The 19,934-nt window shown below is 43.4% G+C and overlaps 1 protein-coding gene across 2 annotated transcripts; it reads right to left on the bottom strand.

Annotated features, from left to right (window-relative positions):
* Positions 1 to 1,276: 1,276 nt before the first annotated feature.
* Positions 1,277 to 18,991, bottom strand: LOC115156770 (schwannomin-interacting protein 1). 2 transcript variants are annotated; one of them, XM_029704441.1, is made up of 7 exons: positions 18,882 to 18,991; positions 14,127 to 14,239; positions 10,697 to 10,829; positions 10,240 to 10,443; positions 3,143 to 3,266; positions 2,852 to 2,945; positions 1,277 to 2,577 (listed from the first exon to the last, which is right to left on the bottom strand). In XM_029704441.1, the coding sequence occupies exons 1-7, from the start codon at positions 18,909 to 18,911 to the stop codon at positions 2,526 to 2,528; spliced, it is 750 nt and encodes a 249-aa protein (XP_029560301.1). In that variant the 5' UTR covers positions 18,912 to 18,991; the 3' UTR covers positions 1,277 to 2,525. The 2 variants fall into 2 exon arrangements, with proteins under 2 accessions (XP_029560301.1, XP_029560303.1); XM_029704443.1 differs by having other exon boundaries at positions 10,712 to 10,829.
* Positions 18,992 to 19,934: the final 943 nt, after the last annotated feature.

Raw genomic sequence — 19,934 nt, 5'->3', positions numbered from 1 at the left:
CGCGCTACTAAAACACTCGACCACTGTTACTTCAACTTCCGGGATGCATACAAGGTCCTCCTCCGTCCTCCTTTCGGCAAATCTGACCACGACTCCATTTTGCTCCTCACTTCCTATAGGCAGAAACTCAAACAGGAAGTACCCATGCTAAGGACTATTCAACGCTGGTCTGACCCATCGGAATCCACACTTCAAGATTGTTTTGATCATGCGGACTGGGATATGTTCCGGGTAGGTTCCGATAATAATATTGACGAATACAAAGAGAACGTGATTGAGTTTATAAGGAAGTGTATAGGAGATGTTGTACCCACTTACGTGCCAGATAGAACAATTGAGCGCGACGTAGAGCAGCCAATGGGAAAAATCTGACAGGTTCAAGAAGAGGATAGAACAGACTTAAAACTAACACTTTCTATACAAATACATTTGTCACTAATATGCGCCCTATATTCTTTTCCAGAAGCTTTTGCAATATTCTCATGCGGGATTTTTAAAAATCCGTTGTCCTAACCTATTCTAAGTCAAATAAATAAGCTATTTTATAACAATAATTTCGTTAGAAGAAAAAGAGAAAGACTATAGGTTACTCATAAAGCTTGGTGTTTGGCAGCATGGTATTAACAATGTTTATCCTTGGTTTATCCAAATTATTTTGTGTGTCTTGCTTCACCTCTCAGTGTTTTTATACTTTCCTGGGCAGGCATTTCCCAGGCACTATAATATACATGGAGAGTAATGCAGGTAACATAATCTCACTGTCTGTAATTTTCCTAGATGCCAGAGATATAAAAAAAGGATCTGTTTTGACAGAGTGGAACTGGAATTAACATTGGCTGGAGTTGAGTTGACTGGATCCGATGTTTTGGTTGTGGCCACTATTACAAACTACAGTAGTTTCTCACAGTTTAGTAGAAAATATGTGGTCGCCTTCTCTGCTGTCTAGTGGTATTTTCAGGCCTATATTCAGCTAGGCTGTGTCATAGCATTAATGCCAATTTTATGATGTCATTTTTGACATCCATAGAAGAAAACAACTAGTAGGCTTCCGCTACCCTAAGTTTGACCTTGTCTTATTTTGTGGTTTGTATTTATATGTTTTATGTGTTTTGTTGAAGAGGTACATGTAGGCAAATGCAGCCTTCTTTGGTCCCTCAAGCATCCTTCTGTACCATTCATGAATTCATTTAAACTGTTCCTGTTTCCTCTGCTGAGAGTTAGATCTGGTTCCTATAGCTACCGAGACTGACCACAACCAGTGAACCAATAAAGACACTTTAACACTTAAAACGTTTATTTATCATTTTCATCTCTGTACACAAAACGTTGTATGATTTCGGAATGCTGCAGAATACGTTTGAATGAGTTTTAGTATAATCTGATGGAGAAAAAAAAATGCAAAAGACCCGCTTGAAAATTACATTCTCTAAATGCTGAAGATTGACTAATCATAGTGAATACGGATGACCATCATCTACAACCAGGCAACAAGGCATCCAGGTCTCCTTCCAGCACAGAATTTGTATTTATTCAGCCGAGACCGACCAGCTATCGCTTTACAAGTGTCAAGATCAGTCAGCTCAGACATCTTTAGTTCTTAATCATTGGTATCATTACTTTGTCAATAATATGATGTATTAAAATATATATTGTTGAATGTTTTACTGTGGACTAGCATTGGGGTCACAAAGCATGGATTGAATGACACATTGATGTTTGGGGGCGTCCTAAAAATATTGGGCTAAACCAATGTTAATATTTGGAACACGGATGTCAAGTCAAGTAAGATGAGTTATTTAAACCCTGCCACAAAGAGCACTAAAAGGACTCTTAGCTATAGTGCAGACAGAAAATAAGGTCAATGCAATCTGTCTGTACATTTGGCAAAATCAAGGGTCAACCAGTAAATCTTCAGAACATCAGCATGTTCAAGCAGGTGGAATTATGCAACAACAGCTGTACTACATCCATGTGTGTCTAAATGATTCATACAAGAGCTGTGCAGTTGCCGCAAAGTTTATATACTGGGAAGCCTAGGAGCTCATTCCTTAGCGACGGCACAAACAACTACAGTATGTTGTCAATAGATATAGCTATGCAGTGTATCGAGTATTCTACAAAGCACGCAACTGGCTGAGGAGGGCAACAAACAGAACTCTAGTCATCTTCTGTGATCAAACTGTCATTACAACACATGGTTTATGACTGGGGCCTGGAATTCTGCCTGACCACTTAAAACTCGTGGCTCTGTATGACTCCCGGGTGGGTGGGGTCCTCTTGCAGTGGACGGTAGGCCCTGACGAGCTAAAGCATGTCCAGGCTTGGTCCAGCCTAGTACTAACACACCTGAATCAACTAATCAACTAAGCATCAAAAGATATTGATGAGTTGAATCAGCTGTGAAAGTGCTGGGCTGGAACAAAAGCCTGCATGCCTTATTGGTCTCCAGGACCCGGGTTGTTGACCACTGCTCTGTGGTGGTTGTCATGTGACGTGGTTGATGATGGGGACAGGTGGCCGGGGTTTTATTTGGAGAGGGTTTTCTCTGCCAGGTGTCTCTGCTGGCTCTGAGCATGCCTGTGACAAGAAAGAACAACAAAAAACAGCCTCATTAAAGAATGCGTGAAAAATCCTCCTTAGATAAAACATTTTTAGAAAGGATGCAATGGTGACCTGTTTTCAGAAGAATGCCTTTTTAAACTGAGACGTTCCATGGCATTTGACCTCCAGAACGAACAGAGGCCTATTGTTATTTGTGTTAGTGGTGTCGCTGCTCAAGTGTGTGTTTATTAATACATGTATGTGTGTGTGCTTCTGTGGTCATAGTACTGGGTATGAAAGGGATCTCCACCTGGTCAGGTCCTCTACGTCCACCAGCATGGCGTCCTGCTCCACATGGAGCTCATCTCTCATCAGCAACAGCTGCACCAGCTCCTCATTCAGGCCTGCAACGTCATCCATTTTTCTTTTTTATCTTAACATCCTCATAGCACCAGAACAACAGAGTTATGATGGTGGTGATGAAGGCAGATTGTGTCTGCACGTAAGTGTGTTTAGTGTAGCGTTTGTGTGCCTGTGTGTTTATTGCCGTGTGTGTGTAGTTTTTGCGTGCGCGCGCGCGCGTGTGCTTGTGTGTACTCACTCTGTATTTGTGAGTGCAGATCGTTGGTGATGACCTGGAGCTGACCCAGGCTCATGTCCCTCATGTCTCCCCTCCTCAGACTCCTCTTCATCAGACCCTCACTGATGTGGGGCAGGTGGGGCAGCTGCACACAGAGAGACACAGGGATAACGTTAGAACAATGTTAAATAGAAACCGGGGTCACAGTCATTAGTCAGCAGAGTCATGTTGATCTAATGTTGAAGAGAGAAATAAGGCAACTATATTTGGGCCTTTGGGGTTAGGGTTATTAGATGCAACCCACTGGGCACACACTGGTTGAATCAACTTTGTTTCAATGTAATTTGTCGACGTATTGTGACGTGGAATCAAAGTGGGAAATACATTGGATTTGAAAAAAGTAATCAACCAGCGCTGTTTTCTTCTCATTTCAACCAGCGTTTTTAGGGTAAAACTTCAACTTAAATACATTGATTTAACCGGACTAAGAGGTTGTTACAGCAACGTAATTTCAACATAATCATCAGAACTATGTATGTGCTGAAATTGCGTTGAAATTCTACGTGTAAATGTAAAAAATCTTTATCCTATATAGGGTATATTGGGGTGGTTGAAATGATGTTGAATTTCATATTTAACTAGACATGTTTTATTTCACCTTGATAGTAAAACAGTATGCTTGAATCAACGTCATTGTTTCAACTTCGTCCTATCAACCGAAATAAAGAGGTATACTGCAATAAAATGAGACGCCCCAGTTCAACGATTCCCGCCTGAACAGCGACACCTACTGGTAGGTGAGAGGTAATGCACTTCAGAGAGAACACGTCCACCATCCAGATACCTAGCTCTATGTACGCTGCTAAACTTTGAGAAACAAACTGTGTACGTGTCAGCTGAGCTATCGCTGCAACACATTCAGACATTGATCAGATTGCACACTAATTTGCGTAGACTACCTGATAACGTTTAGTAGTTGAAAAGTAACCGCTATAGCTTTTCTTACACAAGCTGTATGTGAAAATACATTCGGAGTGAGGTTGGGTTTATGTCGGCTACATTGACATCTGATTTTCCCAAAGGACACCATTTAATGTGTGCTATCATTCTTCTATTGTTGATTGGGTCTTTGGAAGTTTAGAAGTAGTTACCATTAGCCCTATAAATAGGATGCCAAATGATTCATAATAAACCTTACCTTTGGATATTGTCTTGTATATATGTTATTCATAATATAGCCTACAGTATATATACTATCCAAGCAGAAGATACATCTCCTTCAAATGTTGATATTTGGTTGCGTTCACAATTCAATATCCATTTTGTCCACAAATGTATGATTGATATGTTGGATTCACGTCTGTATCTCAACCAAAAAATCTAAGTAAAAAAATAGCACTACACCAAATCTAACTTTAAATTCACTTCAAATAAAGTTTGATTCCATTGAGTCCTATTCTTCAACTTCTATTTTTTGGTTGAGTTGGAGATCCAACATATTAATAACTTGTAGATTAAAGACAATATCCAAAGGTGAAGTGTATTATTATTATAATGAATTTGGCATCCTATTTATAGGGCTAATGGTAACTACTTCTAAACTTCCAAAGATCCAATCAACCATAGAAGAATGATAGTATACATCTCTACACATTGAAATGATGGTGTTCTTTGTTGGGCAAATCAGATGTCAATGTAGACAACATAAACCCAACCTCACTCTGAATTTACTTTCACATACAGCTTGTGCAAGAAAAGTAGAAAGGTGATTTAGGTAGTCTACACAAATGAGTATGGAAGCTGATCAATATTTTTTTATGTGTTGACATGATAGCTCAGCTGAAAAGAACAGGGTACATACTGTAATGTAGCCATCTGGATGGTCGACTTGTTCGCACTGAAGTGAATTAACCCTCTTCATACCAGTAGGAGTCACTGTTCAGGCAGGAATCATTGGACTGTGGCTTCACATTTTAGTTCAATATACCTCTTTATTTAGGTTGATGGCATGACGTTGATTCAAACATACAATTTTACAATCAACATTGAAATAAGGTCAAATAAAATCTGTCTAATCAAACAAAAAATGTGATAGAATTTCAACCACCCAGTATACGCCACATGACCAAAAGTATGTGGACACCTGCTCGTCGAACATCTCATTCCACAATCATGGGTATTAATTTGGAGTTGGTCCCCCTTTGCTGCTATAATAGTCTCCTCTCTTCTGGGAAGGCTTTCCACTAGATGTTTGAACATTGCTGCAGGGACTTGCTTCCATTCAGCCACAAGAGCATTAGTGAGGTTGGGCACTGATGTTGGGCGATTAGGCCTGGCTCACAGTCGGCGTTCCAATTCATCCCAAAGGTGTTCGATGCGGTTGAGGTCAGGGCTCTGTGCACGCCAGTCAAGTTCTTCCACACCAATCTCAACAAACCATTTCTGTATGGACCTCGCTTTGTGCACGGGGGCATTGTCATGAGGAAACAGGAAAGGGCCTTCCCCAAACTGTTGCCACAAAGTTGGAAGCACAGAATCGTCTAGAATGTCACTGTATGCCGTAACATTAACATTTCCCTTCACTGGAACAATGGGGCCTAGCCCGAACCATGAAAAACAGCCCCAGACCATTATTCCTCCGCCACTAAATGTTACAATTGGCACTATGCTTTTGGGCAGGTAGCGTTCTCCTGGCATCCGCCAAACTCAGATTCGTCTGTCGGACTGCCAGATGGTGAAGCGGGATTCATCACTCCAGAGAACACGTTTCCACTGCTCCACAGTCCAATGGCGGCGAGCTTTACACCACTCCAGCCGACGCTTGGCATGGCGCATGGTAATCTTAGGCTTGTATGCGGCTGCTCGGCCATGGAAACCCATTTCATGAAGCTCCCAACGAACAGCTCTTGTGCTGATGTTGCTTTCAAAGGCAGTTTGGAACTCGGTAGTGAGTGTCGCAACCGAGGACAGGACAGATTATTTCAGCACTCGGCAGTCCCGTTCTGTGAGCTTATGTGGCCTACCACTTCGCGGCTGAGACGTTGTTGTTCCTAGACGTTTCCACTTCACAATAACAGCACTTACAGTTGACCGGGGAAGCTCTAGCAGGGCAAAAATTTGGCGAAACTGACTTGTTTGAGCTGTGACATCCTATCCAGGTTGTGATTGGGAGTCCCATAGAGCGGCGCACAATTGGTCCAGTGTCGACCGGATTTGACCGGGGTAGTCCGTCATTGTAAATAAGAATTTGTTCTTAACTGACTTGCCTCATTAAATAAAGGTTAAAAAAAAATGCATTGAAAAAAATGAGGGTGCCACGTTAAAAGTCACTGAGCTCTTTAGTAGGGCCATTCTACTGCCAATGTTTGTCTAAGTATATCGCATGGCTGTGTGCTCTATTTTATACACAGCAACGGGTGTGGGTGAAATAGCCTAATACACTAATTTGAAGGGGTGTCTACATACTTGTGTATAAATAGTGTATATTCTTTGTAATATATTTCAACCACCCAATCCTATACGTTTTGTATAGGATGAAAAATATGTTATATTTTTTTCTGTGTGTAATTGATATAACAACATGTTAGTCAGGTTAAGTCAATGTATTTACGTTTAAGTTTTACCCTCATTTCAATGTTAACAACGGTGGTTGAAATGAGATGAAGACAGTACTGGTTATTACTTTTTATATTTTGCACGTTGATTCCACGTCACAATACGTTGACAAATCACATTGAAACAAAGTCAACCAGTGTGTGCCAGGTGGGAAATTACTCAACCTTTCATTTATCCTGTTCATGGAGCAGTTGTTTTAGACCTGGGTGAGTTAAATGCCCATCTCCCCACCATTGCTTGTTTAGGTACTGACACATACATCTACAGTTCAGTAGTACTCCAGTCAGGGGGGAAATTGCTTGGTCTGATCACAATGGTTGTATAGTTGTATTTACAACTCATTCACCACAATCTCTGGGGCGGGGAAAATATAAAAATGACATGTAACAAAGTTAGCTCCCAATTTCTCAGAAGTACTAAAGTACTTTTGCTTGTTCCAAAAAAAGCACTGTTTAATTCCAGTAAATAACTGAGTCTAATGGACGCATTGTCCCACCCTGGCTACCTGTCAGGCCTCTTGCACATAAACACAGACACGCACACATTGCGGATGGAGCAGAACCCATGCCGGATGCCATATCCTACATATCTTTGCTTACAATCACAATATGAGTAACCTGCTTAATTGCCTACACATACAGTAACTGAAAACGTTCTGAAGTACATGTTTTTTTCCCATCACTCTGGGCTTCAGATTACACAGGTCACCAAGTCCTCAAATGCCACAGGAACTCGCAACAATCCAACCTTGAAATGGCAGAAGCGGCTGAATTTCACTCTCTGTACCAGGAAATATGACATAGTAGCAGAGGTCTCAGTGTTCTCCTTGTTCAACTGAAAGTTGTATCAGCCCACATGAAAAAAATACTGTAATATACTATGGTATAAATACTGTAGTATTACTATATTTATATACTATAGTATTTGCTGTAGTGTTTTGCACAAGATTTTTGCGGCCATGACTGTAGTATACTGTAGTATTTACTGTAGTGTTTTTGCAGACATTACTGGAGTATACTGTAATATCTACTCTAGTGTTTGTGGGTGGGGTACATGCAAATTAAATACTGTATTATTACTATAGTTAAAAAACTGTCGTGTTTTGTGGACACTGCAGTGTTTTTGTGGACATCATTTTTTTGCGCATTAATACTGTAGTATTTACTATAGTATTCTACAGTATCCCCAAAAATTATATAATACAAATTATCGAAGGATACTACAGTGTGTAGTATAGTATTCTCCAGTATACTACAAAATGATATAGTCAGTACTACATGATCGAGGGATGCTACAGTGTGTAGTATAGTATTCTACAATATACTATACAATTCTATAGTACGTACAACACATGATCAAGAGATACTACAGTGCAGAGTATAGTATTCTACAGTATACTACAGTTTACTACAGAATACACTTTTTACACATTTTACTCAAATACTCAAATCAAAATCAAAATTTGGTGTAGTGCTAATGTGCTGAATACAACAGATAAGCATTACAGTGAAATGCTTACTTACAAGCCCTTAACCAACAATGTAGTTTTAAGAAAAGTAAGTGTTAAGTAAAAAATAGATAAGTGTGCGGGGGCACAGGTTAGTCAAGGTAATTGAGGTAATATGTGCATGTAGGTAGAGTTAAAGTGACTATGCATAGATAATTAACAGAGAGTAGCAGCAGCATAAAAGAGGGGGGGCAAACTTAATAATGGTGTTGGAGTCGTGCCTGGCCATGCAGTCATGAGTGAACATGGAGTACAGGAGGGGACTGAGCACGCACCCCTGAGGGGCCCCCATGTTGGGGATCAGCGTGATGGATGTGTTGTTACCTACCCTTACCACCTGGGGGCAGCCCGTCAGGAAGTCCAGGATCCAGTTGCAGAGGGAGGTGTTTAGTCCCAGGGTCCTTAGCTTAGTGATGAGCTTTGAGCTACTTCTAGTAAGTTGAACTCAAAGTCAATGAAAAGTCCTTATTACTTATAATGTTTATGTGGTAATGACATTTTTTTGTTGATAAGTTACACCAACTGATAAGTCACACCAAATATGGTAACAAATTCACTTTTTTCCCAGCATGCTCTACTGCAGGTTTATTTTTTGGGATTGTTTTTAATATTGGTGTTTTTGCATGTACATTGAGGGATTGATTAATCTTATGCTACACAAAGGGCCTCAGATCACACAGGTCATCAAGTTCTCAAAGGCCTCTGGAACTCCGACAATCCAACCTTGAACTGGCAGAAGCGGCTGAATTTTACTCTCTGTACCAGGAAATATGACATAGTAGCAGAAGTCTCAGTGTTCTCATTGTTCAACTGAAAGTTGTATCAGCCCACATGAAAAGAATACTGTAATATACTATGGTATAAATACTGTAGTATTACTATATTTATATATTATAGTATTCACTGTAGTGTTTAGCGCAAGATTTTTGCTGGTAGTCTCCTCACACTGTTCCTAATCCTGGCAGTCATCATGAATATGCAAGCCAGCATAATGTGACATGCACATAGAGTTGCAAAATTCAAGTATATTTCCCAGGTTTTCCAGACATCCCAGTTGGATGATTCCTGGAAATATTTCACTAGGATTTTTTGGAAAATCTGGGAATATTTGGAAAGTTACTGGAATTTTGTAACCCTTCTTGCAGGCCTGATGTGGCCTGTGAACCATGAGTTATAGGCACCTGTCTCTTGTAAAGCTAGGCCTCAAAATAAGGCCTTATGAGATATATAATGTATTGTCATGAAGCGTTTCCTTAAATTGATGACATTGGCCTAGGAATTCACTTGGTGAAGGCCACAGTACTGAAAATGAACAAATCCAAAAACCATGTCTCTGTCACTAACAAATACAGCCATAGGTGGTCATTTTACAATTCACTCGAAAAGGCAAGGCACGCTGGGAAATTATTTAGGAGGCGTGGCTTAGTGGGGGCGTTACTACATTTTTTCAAGCCGATGCAACTCAAATCTGGACCTTATACAGAGTGACTATTGGTTTGAGTAATGATGACTACAAAATTACTTTAAGTAACTGTACTCATATTAAGTGCAACAGGTTTCCTCAAAAGTTGTGAGTAATGACAGCACATTGGGTTTTACAGTGTACTATAATATTCTACAGTAAATTGTGGGATTTTTTTCACGTGGGAGTTTCATATTAACCAACGTTTGTATTGGTGCATGTATACGTAATTCAGAATGACTATGTAATCTTGAGACTCAAAAGAAGAATTTGCTTCTTCGCTGTTAGGGCTTTTTAGCTACTGCTTTTGACATCAAACTGTAAACGGAAATGTAATGCTATTCATTTTGTACAATTCCCTTGCATCTAAGATGTAACTTGCTCTCGCATCTTGCAACTGTAATGCATGTCCCCAGAATAATTCTGTGTAAAATGTGTTACTTCGATCACACCATGGCCTCAAAGACTCCTCACTCTCCAGCCAAGTCAACTTATCAGAAATGACGAGTCTACAACACACACGCACACACTGACCAGGTCGGCGACGGGCGAGCGGCGGTGGAGCTGGATCTGTCTCTCTACCTCCACTTGCATGCGGGCCATGGGGCGAGCCAATGCCAGCGCCACCCTGGCCTCCTCCTGGAGCCGCCGCTGCACCCGCCAGAAGCCACAGTCCTCTAGGGGGTCCGAGTCCTCCTCGCCCGTGTCCCGGTCCGACAGCGACGAACTCTGCTTACTCTGGATAAACACACATGCACCCCAGAGTCATTACACAGAATCAGAGATGGTAACGTATGATCATGCACGTCACCTATACATACACACTTCGAAGTCATCATCCACACAAACACATTGGTGTAAGAGTATGCTCACACACACACATTCCACAGTCAATATGCTTATTTTTAATCCCGTTAAGTCAAGTTCAAATGTATCGCTTGTGTGAACGAACGTGAAGATCACACACAAACTGACACACACACACATTTACATCTATAGCGTGTACCACGGGTGACAGCGGCGTATCCAGGCTGGTCTCTGTCTTACTGTCCTCGGCATCGCTGTCCTTGTCACTGCTGCTGTCATTGACAAAACACACCTGCAGGTTCACCCCACTCGGAGGACTGACAGTGAGCGAGAGAGAAAGAGAGGGAGAGAGGGAGGGAGGGGGGAGAGAGAGAGTACGATCAAATTACGACCTTAGAAAAGAGGGAGCGGACAGACAGAGAAAGGGAGGAAGGGGGAGAGAGAATGGCTAAATTCCACACTGACCCGTATAACCCTATATCCTTAGGCATTTCCTGTAGAAAGGATTGAGTAGGTATATTCATATTCTCAAGGTGGACCACTGATATATACATTAGGTCGAATGTTCACCATGTTGCTTTCACCTTTCCAATCCTTTTAGATCTACACAAAGCCCCTAAGGGTAGCGGCTAGTGGTCAATTTGGAATTGAATTGAGCAAATGTGAAAGGGGGAGGGGGAAAAAAATGCCTTCATTTCACTGTCCTTCACGGATCTTAGATCTGGGGGCCCCGGACTGGGTCTTCATTTCGTTCCAGAGAGTTGCTTTCAAAAAAATCATGAAAGGTGGAACTATGGCTTTTACATCAACCCAGTCATCTCAAATCCGCACAGGAGAGTGAAAGAGGGCAGAAGGGATCATGTGGGGTGTTTGGGCATTGTGTTGTTTCATTTGCTCACACCATGCCATCACTGTTATAAGTAACAGATTAGGTCAAGGGTTACGAAACCCGGCTCAATAAGGCTCCCTCCTCAATAGATAAAACAAGCAACCACAAAAGGTTAATTGAAACAACCAAATGCACAACATGACATAATAATTGGAACCATTGACAGCACAGGAGGCTGGTGAGAGGGTGACGGCTCATAGTAATGGCTGGAATGGATTGAATGGAATGGTATCAAACACGTCACTCCATTCCAGCCATCATTATGAGCCTGTCGTCCCCAATTAAGGTGCCACCAGCCATCTATGGCCACAGTGATGACAGTCTCTTGGCCACAGTGATGACAGTCTCTTGGCCACAGTGATGACAACGAGTCAGGAGTTAACTACTCTCTGTCACCTTCAGTGAGCCAGACTTTTATGTCATCTTAACAGCTCATGCTAAACCTCATTCATTCAAGCTCCAACAAAACATGTAGTGAGGAACCACACCCCCCAAATGCCTGTTCACATTGGAATTTCCAACTTACAATGTACTGGTAGGTGCACTTTGACCTTCACTAAGGGTCACGTGACACAACATCCAATAGGAGCAGTGGATATCAAAAGCCAACACTTCCTAATTTCCAGTGGCTGGACTACAGACAGATGAGCACTTCCCTAAACTGGACTGACAAGGGGCGGTCCCCTTGAATTTGAATGAAATCCGAGCTATTTTACAGGAAAAGAGCAAGGTGTAGGCACTCACATTCACTCGTCAGAGAGACTTGCCGTTTCTGAGGGATTTGGTTCACCTTGTCTCTATACTCGTGCATTTAGGGAACCTACAGTGTGTGGGTGTCATATGTTCTTGTATAATAGTCTGTGACATTTGTGTCATTTGAAGTGACAGTTCATTGTGTATGTGTGTGTGCGTGTGCGTGTGCGTGTGCGTGTGTGTGTGTGTGTGTGTGTGTGTGTGTGTGTGTGTGTGCGTGTGTGTGTGCATTAGTGGTTTCACTATGCTATGAGCTGATGAGTATTTCTAAGTCAGTGTGCAAGTACATAATCCGTGCATGTGTTGTTTATGTGTTACGTCTGCATGCTTTCCCATTCAGCCATTTTAAGTAAGTGACTCTTGTCTTGCACTGAAGAATGAAGTTCTTGTGTTACTGGCTGAAAGACTGAGAAAACAATGTAGCTAACTTTCCCTCTGTCTCTCTCTCTCTATACATTTCTCTCGCAACACTTTCTTATCTCCCGCTGTGGGATTTTCTCTGCTTCAATACCTAAATGACTCATTTCATGGGGCTCCTAAAAGTGAGAGCATCTACTGCTCCCAGACCCGATCCCAAATTTCCCCCTATCCTCTAGGCTCATGTGGAGATTGAAGTGGTTACCTTGTGCTGGGGACAATAAAAGGCCACTCTAAAATGTGCGATTTTGTCACACAACACAATGCCACAGATGCCTCAAGTTGCAGGATCGTCTGAGACCAGCCACCCGGACAGCTGATTAAACTGTGGGTTTGCACAACCGAATCATTTCTGCACAAACGGTCAGAAACCGTCTCAGGGAAGCTGATCTGCGTGCTCGTCATCCTCACCAGGGTCTTGACCTGACTGCAGTTCGGCGTTGTAACCAACTTCATTGGGAAAATGCTCACCTTTGATGGTCACTGGCATGCTAGAGAAGCGTGCTCTTCATGGATGAATCTCAGTTTCAACTGTACCGGGCAGATGGCGTCGTGTGGACGAGTGGTTTGCTGATGTCAACGTTGGGAACAGAGTGCCCCATGGTGGGGTTATGGTATGGGCAGGTATAAGCTACGGACAACGAACACAATTGCATTTTATCGATGGCAATTTGAATGCACAGAGATACCGTGGACGAGATCCTGAGGCCCATTGTCATGCCATTCATCTGCCGCCATCACCTCATGTTTCAGCATGATAATGCACAGCCCATGTCGCAAGGATCTGTACACAATTCCTGGAAGCTGTAAATGTCCCAGTTCTACCATGGCCTGCATACTCACCAGACATGTCACCTATTCAGCATATTTAGGATTCTCTGGATTGACATGTACGACAGCGTGTTTCAGTTCCCGCCAATATCCAGCATATTCACCCTGCCATTGAAGAGGAGTGGGACAATATTCCACAGGTCACAATCAACAGCCTGATCAACTCTATGCAAAGGAGATGTGTCACGCTGCATGAGGCAAATGGTGGTCACACCAGATACTGACTGGTTTTCTGATCCACACCCCTACTTTTTTTTGGGGGGGGGTGTATGTGACCAACAGATGCATATCTGTATTCCCAGTCATGTGAAAACCATAGATTAGGGCCTAATGAATTCATTTAAAGTGACTGATTTCCTTAAATGTACTGTAACTCAGTAAAATCTAGGAATTTTTGCATGTTGCGTTTTTATATTTTTGCTCGGTGTAATTTGGTAGTAATTCCACCTTGCCTGCCTGTTGGCTAGATGTAATACTCACCAATCCCACATGGTTTATATTTGAGTACTCTCTATTCAAGGATGAGTCTCTCCCTAAAGACGCTGATCTGAGCCGGTCTGCGTTTGACAAGGGATAAGCTAATCCTAGACCTGTGCCTAGCGCTTTTCAATTAGAAAGTATGTCAAATACTGACTGCGCTGTACAGCACCACATCCTCTAGTGGTGGAAAGGGTGCTGTACAACTGACTCTCAACGTTTGTATAATGATGCTTTTATAACCCACCGGGCGGGAAGGCCGTTCTTGCCGCAGCTGTTGTAGATGACTGGCTCCTCGTCGTCATAGAAACTGCCAAGAGCCAGCTTCTGCCTGATGGACTCTCTGTCATTCCTCTGGGCCTGGTGGAGGTAGAGCCATATAGAACAGATCAATACTCCAATAATACTCCAATTTAATACCACAACAGTACAACAATAAACCTGCAGTAAAAACCCTGATGATAAAGATGGATTTTTCCATGTATTGGCTTCTTTAAGAGACACAGCAAACTAAGAGGATTGGACCACGTTAAACTATTCGGAGCAAGTGAAATAGAACGAGAGAGAGAAATGAAAATATATGACGCACACTCCTGCTTAAAGCAAAGCAATAGGGGGATGTAGAATTGGAGCATGGTCACACAAGCACACAAAGAGAAGAGATGAGTGGAGAAATGGAGAAGGAGAGATGGATGGAGCGTGGAAATGGAATCTGAGTTCATGCTGGAGGTGAAATCACTGTTGACTCAATGAGCCGCGAAGAGAAGGGAAAGAGCTACGCACGCCAGGAGGAACACACACACACACACACACACACACACACACACACACACACACACACACACGCACACACAAATGAATGCATCACACATACACTTATCACACACATACCATATCATACACATACCGCATACACATCACATATAGCACAATATACCATACACCACTAATAGGATCACACTTGAACGTATAAAAATACTCCATCCATGCCAAACTTTCACCCCACATAGATCAAAGACCTTTTGTAGATGGAGAGAAGGGCACTCATATGTATTTTTAGAAACACGCCACATAAATAGACACACGTCCCTCCTATTCACTATTGTAGCCTAGTCGTCAACAGTGAGTGGCGGAGCGATAAAGAAACACTCATCGAGGTCGCCATCAATAGCCTTCAGTAGACAGGCTGCCTATTGTGAGGTCATCAATAATGGCCGTCAACACCAGAGAATCAGGAATTGGAGTAATTTGATAGGATCTCTGTGATCAACACACACTCACTGGACATTTTGAAGGGCCAGTAAATGTCCAGTCGCCTCGCATTGATTTCATCTCATCTTTCCTCTCCTCTCTTCTATTTCCTGCTTCCCATCTTCCTCTCCTGACTATTCATTCTATTATCCACCCCTCTCTCTATTTCTCAATTTCTTTCCTCTCTACCCACTATATCCAAAGCGCATTTTGTCCTGGGCAGGTTGTTTATGTCATATAGCTTTTAGGTTGACATACTATCTTCTCTAAGACCTGCTCCTGCAACCATATAGAAAGAGAACCAAAGAAAACGCATCGTGCTACAGTAAACGTGATTTTCCTTTCCAGTTTTTCCACACAAATGTTATATTTAGAGTCCATTACTGGGCCCACATCCCTCAGGCCTACTAGTAGTGTGTGCTGTATCACATGCGCATCCACACACACACACATACACACACACACACACACACACAAACCAATTTAGACTCTATCCACACTTTCTCCTGCCCACTCGTAGACTGTGCCAACACATGCACTCCCACATCACCGCAACACACAAACATCACAATAAATACATACTCCTCTCAAATCTATTATACATTGCCCATACCACACATAAGCACTCACAAACACAGAAATACAACAACACACACACAAACACACACATGAACACGCATATGCACCAACATAGAAACAAACAGAACACAGATGGGCTGTGATGTAACGTCATAAATCACAGATGGACACTTCCATTGTAAAGGAAGCAACCAACGTTCCACCCACTCTAGTCTCCTCCCACTGGAGACCGTGCCAGGTACTATCCGACTGGGTAGTTAGACCATCTACGCACAGCCAGGTACTGTCCTACTGGGTAGTTAGACCATCTACACACACAGCCAGGTACTATCCGACTGGGTAGTTAGACCATCTACACACAGCCAGGTACTGTCCTACTGGGTAGTTAGACCATCTACACACACAGCCAGGTACTATCCGACTGGGTAGTTAGACCATCTACACACAGCCAGGTACTGTCCTACTGGGTAGTTAGACCATCTACACACACAGCCAGGTACTATCCGACTGGGTAGTTAGACCATCTACACACACAGCCAGGTACTGTCCTACTGGGTAGTTAGACCATCTACACACACAGCCAGGTACTGTCCTACTGGGTAGTTAGACCATCTACACACACAGCCAGGTACTGTCCTACTGGGTAGTTAGACCATCTACACACACAGCCAGGTACTGTCCTACTGGGTAGTTAGACCATCTACACACACAGCCAGGTACTGTCCGACTGGGTAGTTAGACCATCTACACACACAGCCAGGTACTGTCCGACTGGGTAGTTAGACCATCTACACACACAGCCAGGTACTGTCCTACTGGGTAGTTAGACCATCTACACACACAGCCAGGTACTGTCCTACTGGGTAGTTAGACCATCTACACACACAGCCAGGTACTGTCCTACTGGGTAGTTAGACCATCTACACACACAGCCAGGTACTATCCTACTGGGTAGTTAGACCATCTACACACACAGCCAGGTACTGTCCTACTGGGTAGTTAGACCATCTACACACACAGCCAGGTACTGTCCTACTGGGTAGTTAGACCATCTACACACACAGCCAGGTACTATCCGACTGGGTAGTTAGACCATCTACACACAGCCAGGTACTGTCCTACTGGGTAGTTAGACCATCTACACACACAGCCAGGTACTATCCGACTGGGTAGTTAGACCATCTACACACAGCCAGGTACTGTCCTACTGGGTAGTTAGACCATCTACACACAGCCAGGTACTGTCCTACTGGGTAGTTAGACCATCTACACACACAGCCAGGTACTATCCGACTGGGTAGTTAGACCATCTACACACAGCCAGGTACTGTCCTACTGGGTAGTTAGACCATCTACACACACAGCCAGGTACTATCCGACTGGGTAGTTAGACCATCTACACACACAGCCAGGTACTGTCCTACTGGGTAGTTAGACCATCTACACACACAGCCAGGTACTGTCCTACTGGGTAGTTAGACCATCTACACACACAGCCAGGTACTGTCCTACTGGGTAGTTAGACCATCTACACACACAGCCAGGTACTGTCCTACTGGGTAGTTAGACCATCTACACACACAGCCAGGTACTGTCCGACTGGGTAGTTAGACCATCTACACACACAGCCAGGTACTGTCCGACTGGGTAGTTAGACCATCTACACACACAGCCAGGTACTGTCCTACTGGGTAGTTAGACCATCTACACACACAGCCAGGTACTGTCCTACTGGGTAGTTAGACCATCTACACACACAGCCAGGTACTGTCCTACTGGGTAGTTAGACCATCTACACACACAGCCAGGTACTATCCTACTGGGTAGTTAGACCATCTACACACACAGCCAGGTACTGTCCTACTGGGTAGTTAGACCATCTACACACACAGCCAGGTACTGTCCTACTGGGTAGTTAGACCATCTACACACACAGCCAGGTACTATCCGACTGGGTAGTTAGACCATCTACACACAGCCAGGTACTGTCCTACTGGGTAGTTAGACCATCTACACACACAGCCAGGTACTATCCGACTGGGTAGTTAGACCATCTACACACAGCCAGGTACTGTCCTACTGGGTAGTTAGACCATCTACACACACAGCCAGGTACTATCCGACTGGGTAGTTAGACCATCTACACACACAGCCAGGTACTGTCCTACTGGGTAGTTAGACCATCTACACACACAGCCAGGTACTGTCCTACTGGGTAGTTAGACCATCTACACACACAGCCAGGTACTGTCCTACTGGGTAGTTAGACCATCTACACACACAGCCAGGTACTGTCCTACTGGGTAGTTAGACCATCTACACACACAGCCAGGTACTGTCCGACTGGGTAGTTAGACCATCTACACACACAGCCAGGTACTGTCCGACTGGGTAGTTAGACCATCTACACACACAGCCAGGTACTGTCCTACTGGGTAGTTAGACCATCTACACACACAGCCAGGTACTGTCCTACTGGGTAGTTAGACCATCTACACACACAGCCAGGTACTGTCCTACTGGGTAGTTAGACCATCTACACACACAGCCAGGTACTATCCTACTGGGTAGTTAGACCATCTACACACACAGCCAGGTACTGTCCTACTGGGTAGTTAGACCATCTACACACACAGCCAGGTACTATCCTACTGGGTAGTTAGACCATCTACACACACAGCCAGGTACTGTCCTACTGGGTAGTTAGACCATCTACACACACAGCCAGGTACTATCCTACTGGGTAGTTAGACCATATAGCCCATATGAAACATAAACAGCACACACTGTATGATGTTTTAAGTATATGCTATGTATTACTGAACTGTAAAAAGCATGGCATAAGCCTACTCTTAAACAAACTCTCATGCGATGTGCAATGTGTTCACACCCACCTAGGAGAAACAGCACCTATGCATAAATGCACACCAAAAGAAGCATACAGACTAGAAATGTACACACACACACAGGATGGCACAGCAAAAACTACAGGCTAATGTATGTAGTCGCAAATACACACACAATCAGGTCAAATATACACACGGACACGCCCTCACATAATAAATTCACACACGTACACATAACCCACACATTGACGTAACATACCTATATTAACCTAACACATACGGTATTCGAATGCATGGTATACATTATACTAGAACCAAACACACACCTGGTAGACACGTTTCTCCTGGTGCACCATCCTTCAGCGCATTGTACAGGCAGCAGCGCTACCCTTCCCTACACTGCAGTGAGCCAGACCCAGGAGAACCACTCATATACCACAGCTAAATGCAGAAGAACGTGGGAGGGAGGAGGGAGGAGAGAAGGAGGGAGGGGGATGGATGAATGGATGGATGGAGGGAGGGAGGGGGGGAGGGAGGGAAGGAAGGAAGGAAGGAAGGAAGGAAGGAAGGAAGGAAGGAAGGAAGGAAGGAAGGAAGGAAGGAAGGAAGTGGGGGGAGAGTCTGCACAGCTGATGGAAAGACATGGGCGCTCTCCACTACTCTCCTCCTGGTGACTGTTAGCATGGCTGCAGCTTCCCAGACCTATCTGCTCCTCCATCTCTCTCTTTCTCTGTATCCTCCATTTTTTTCATATCTCCGTCTCCCTGTCTCTCCGCTCCTCCATGGGAACAACATGATTGATGGAGCGAGAAAGGGAGAGATGGGATAATGAAGAAATGTGAAGGAAGAAATTCAAGGAGAGATTTTGAGATAGATAGAGAATTAGGATGGGAGTGAATGAGAGGTGGAGAGACTAAATGTAACCTGCATTTACCAGATTGAAATGATATTCAGGATATTATGTAAAGAGCAAGACTATTATATAATGTGGAGTATCATCTGTTCCACTGGAGGCAAAACAGTGAAAGGAGAGCTGACCAGGATGTTGACAAACCTAACATTCACCAGTGGAGACTCCTCAGAGGAGAAAGGGGAGGACCATCCTCCTCAGTGAATACATGTTTTTTTAAATAGTAAAACATTGAAAAATGTATCCTTTTTAGATAAAACTATACTAAATATATTCACGTCACCAAATAATTGATTAAAGCACACTGTTTTGCAATGAAGGTCTACAGTAGCCTCAACAGCACTCTGTAGGGTAGCACCATGGTGTAGCTGGAGGACAGCTAGCTTCCATCCTCCTCTTGGTACATTGACTTTGATACAAAACATAGGAGGCTCTTGGTTCTCACCCCCTTCCATAGACTTACACAGTA

This window comes from Salmo trutta, chromosome 21 (genome assembly GCF_901001165.1).
Source record: "Salmo trutta chromosome 21, fSalTru1.1, whole genome shotgun sequence".
Taxonomy (NCBI): Eukaryota; Metazoa; Chordata; class Actinopteri; order Salmoniformes; family Salmonidae; genus Salmo; species Salmo trutta.
This window is presented reverse-complemented; position numbering and strand designations above follow the sequence as displayed.

Excerpts from the sequence above, each read along its gene's own strand:
- LOC115156770 (XM_029704441.1), bottom strand. The coding sequence starts at position 18,911 with ATGGTGCACCAGGAGAAACGTGTCTACCAG. Across the intron at positions 14,240-18,881 it reads AGGAGAAACGTGTCTACCAG|GCCCAGAGGAATGACAGAGA; the intron begins GTGTGTGTTTGG and ends TACCTCCACCAG. Across the intron at positions 10,830-14,126 it reads AAGAACGGCCTTCCCGCCCG|TCCTCCGAGTGGGGTGAACC; the intron begins GTGGGTTATAAA and ends GCTCACTGTCAG.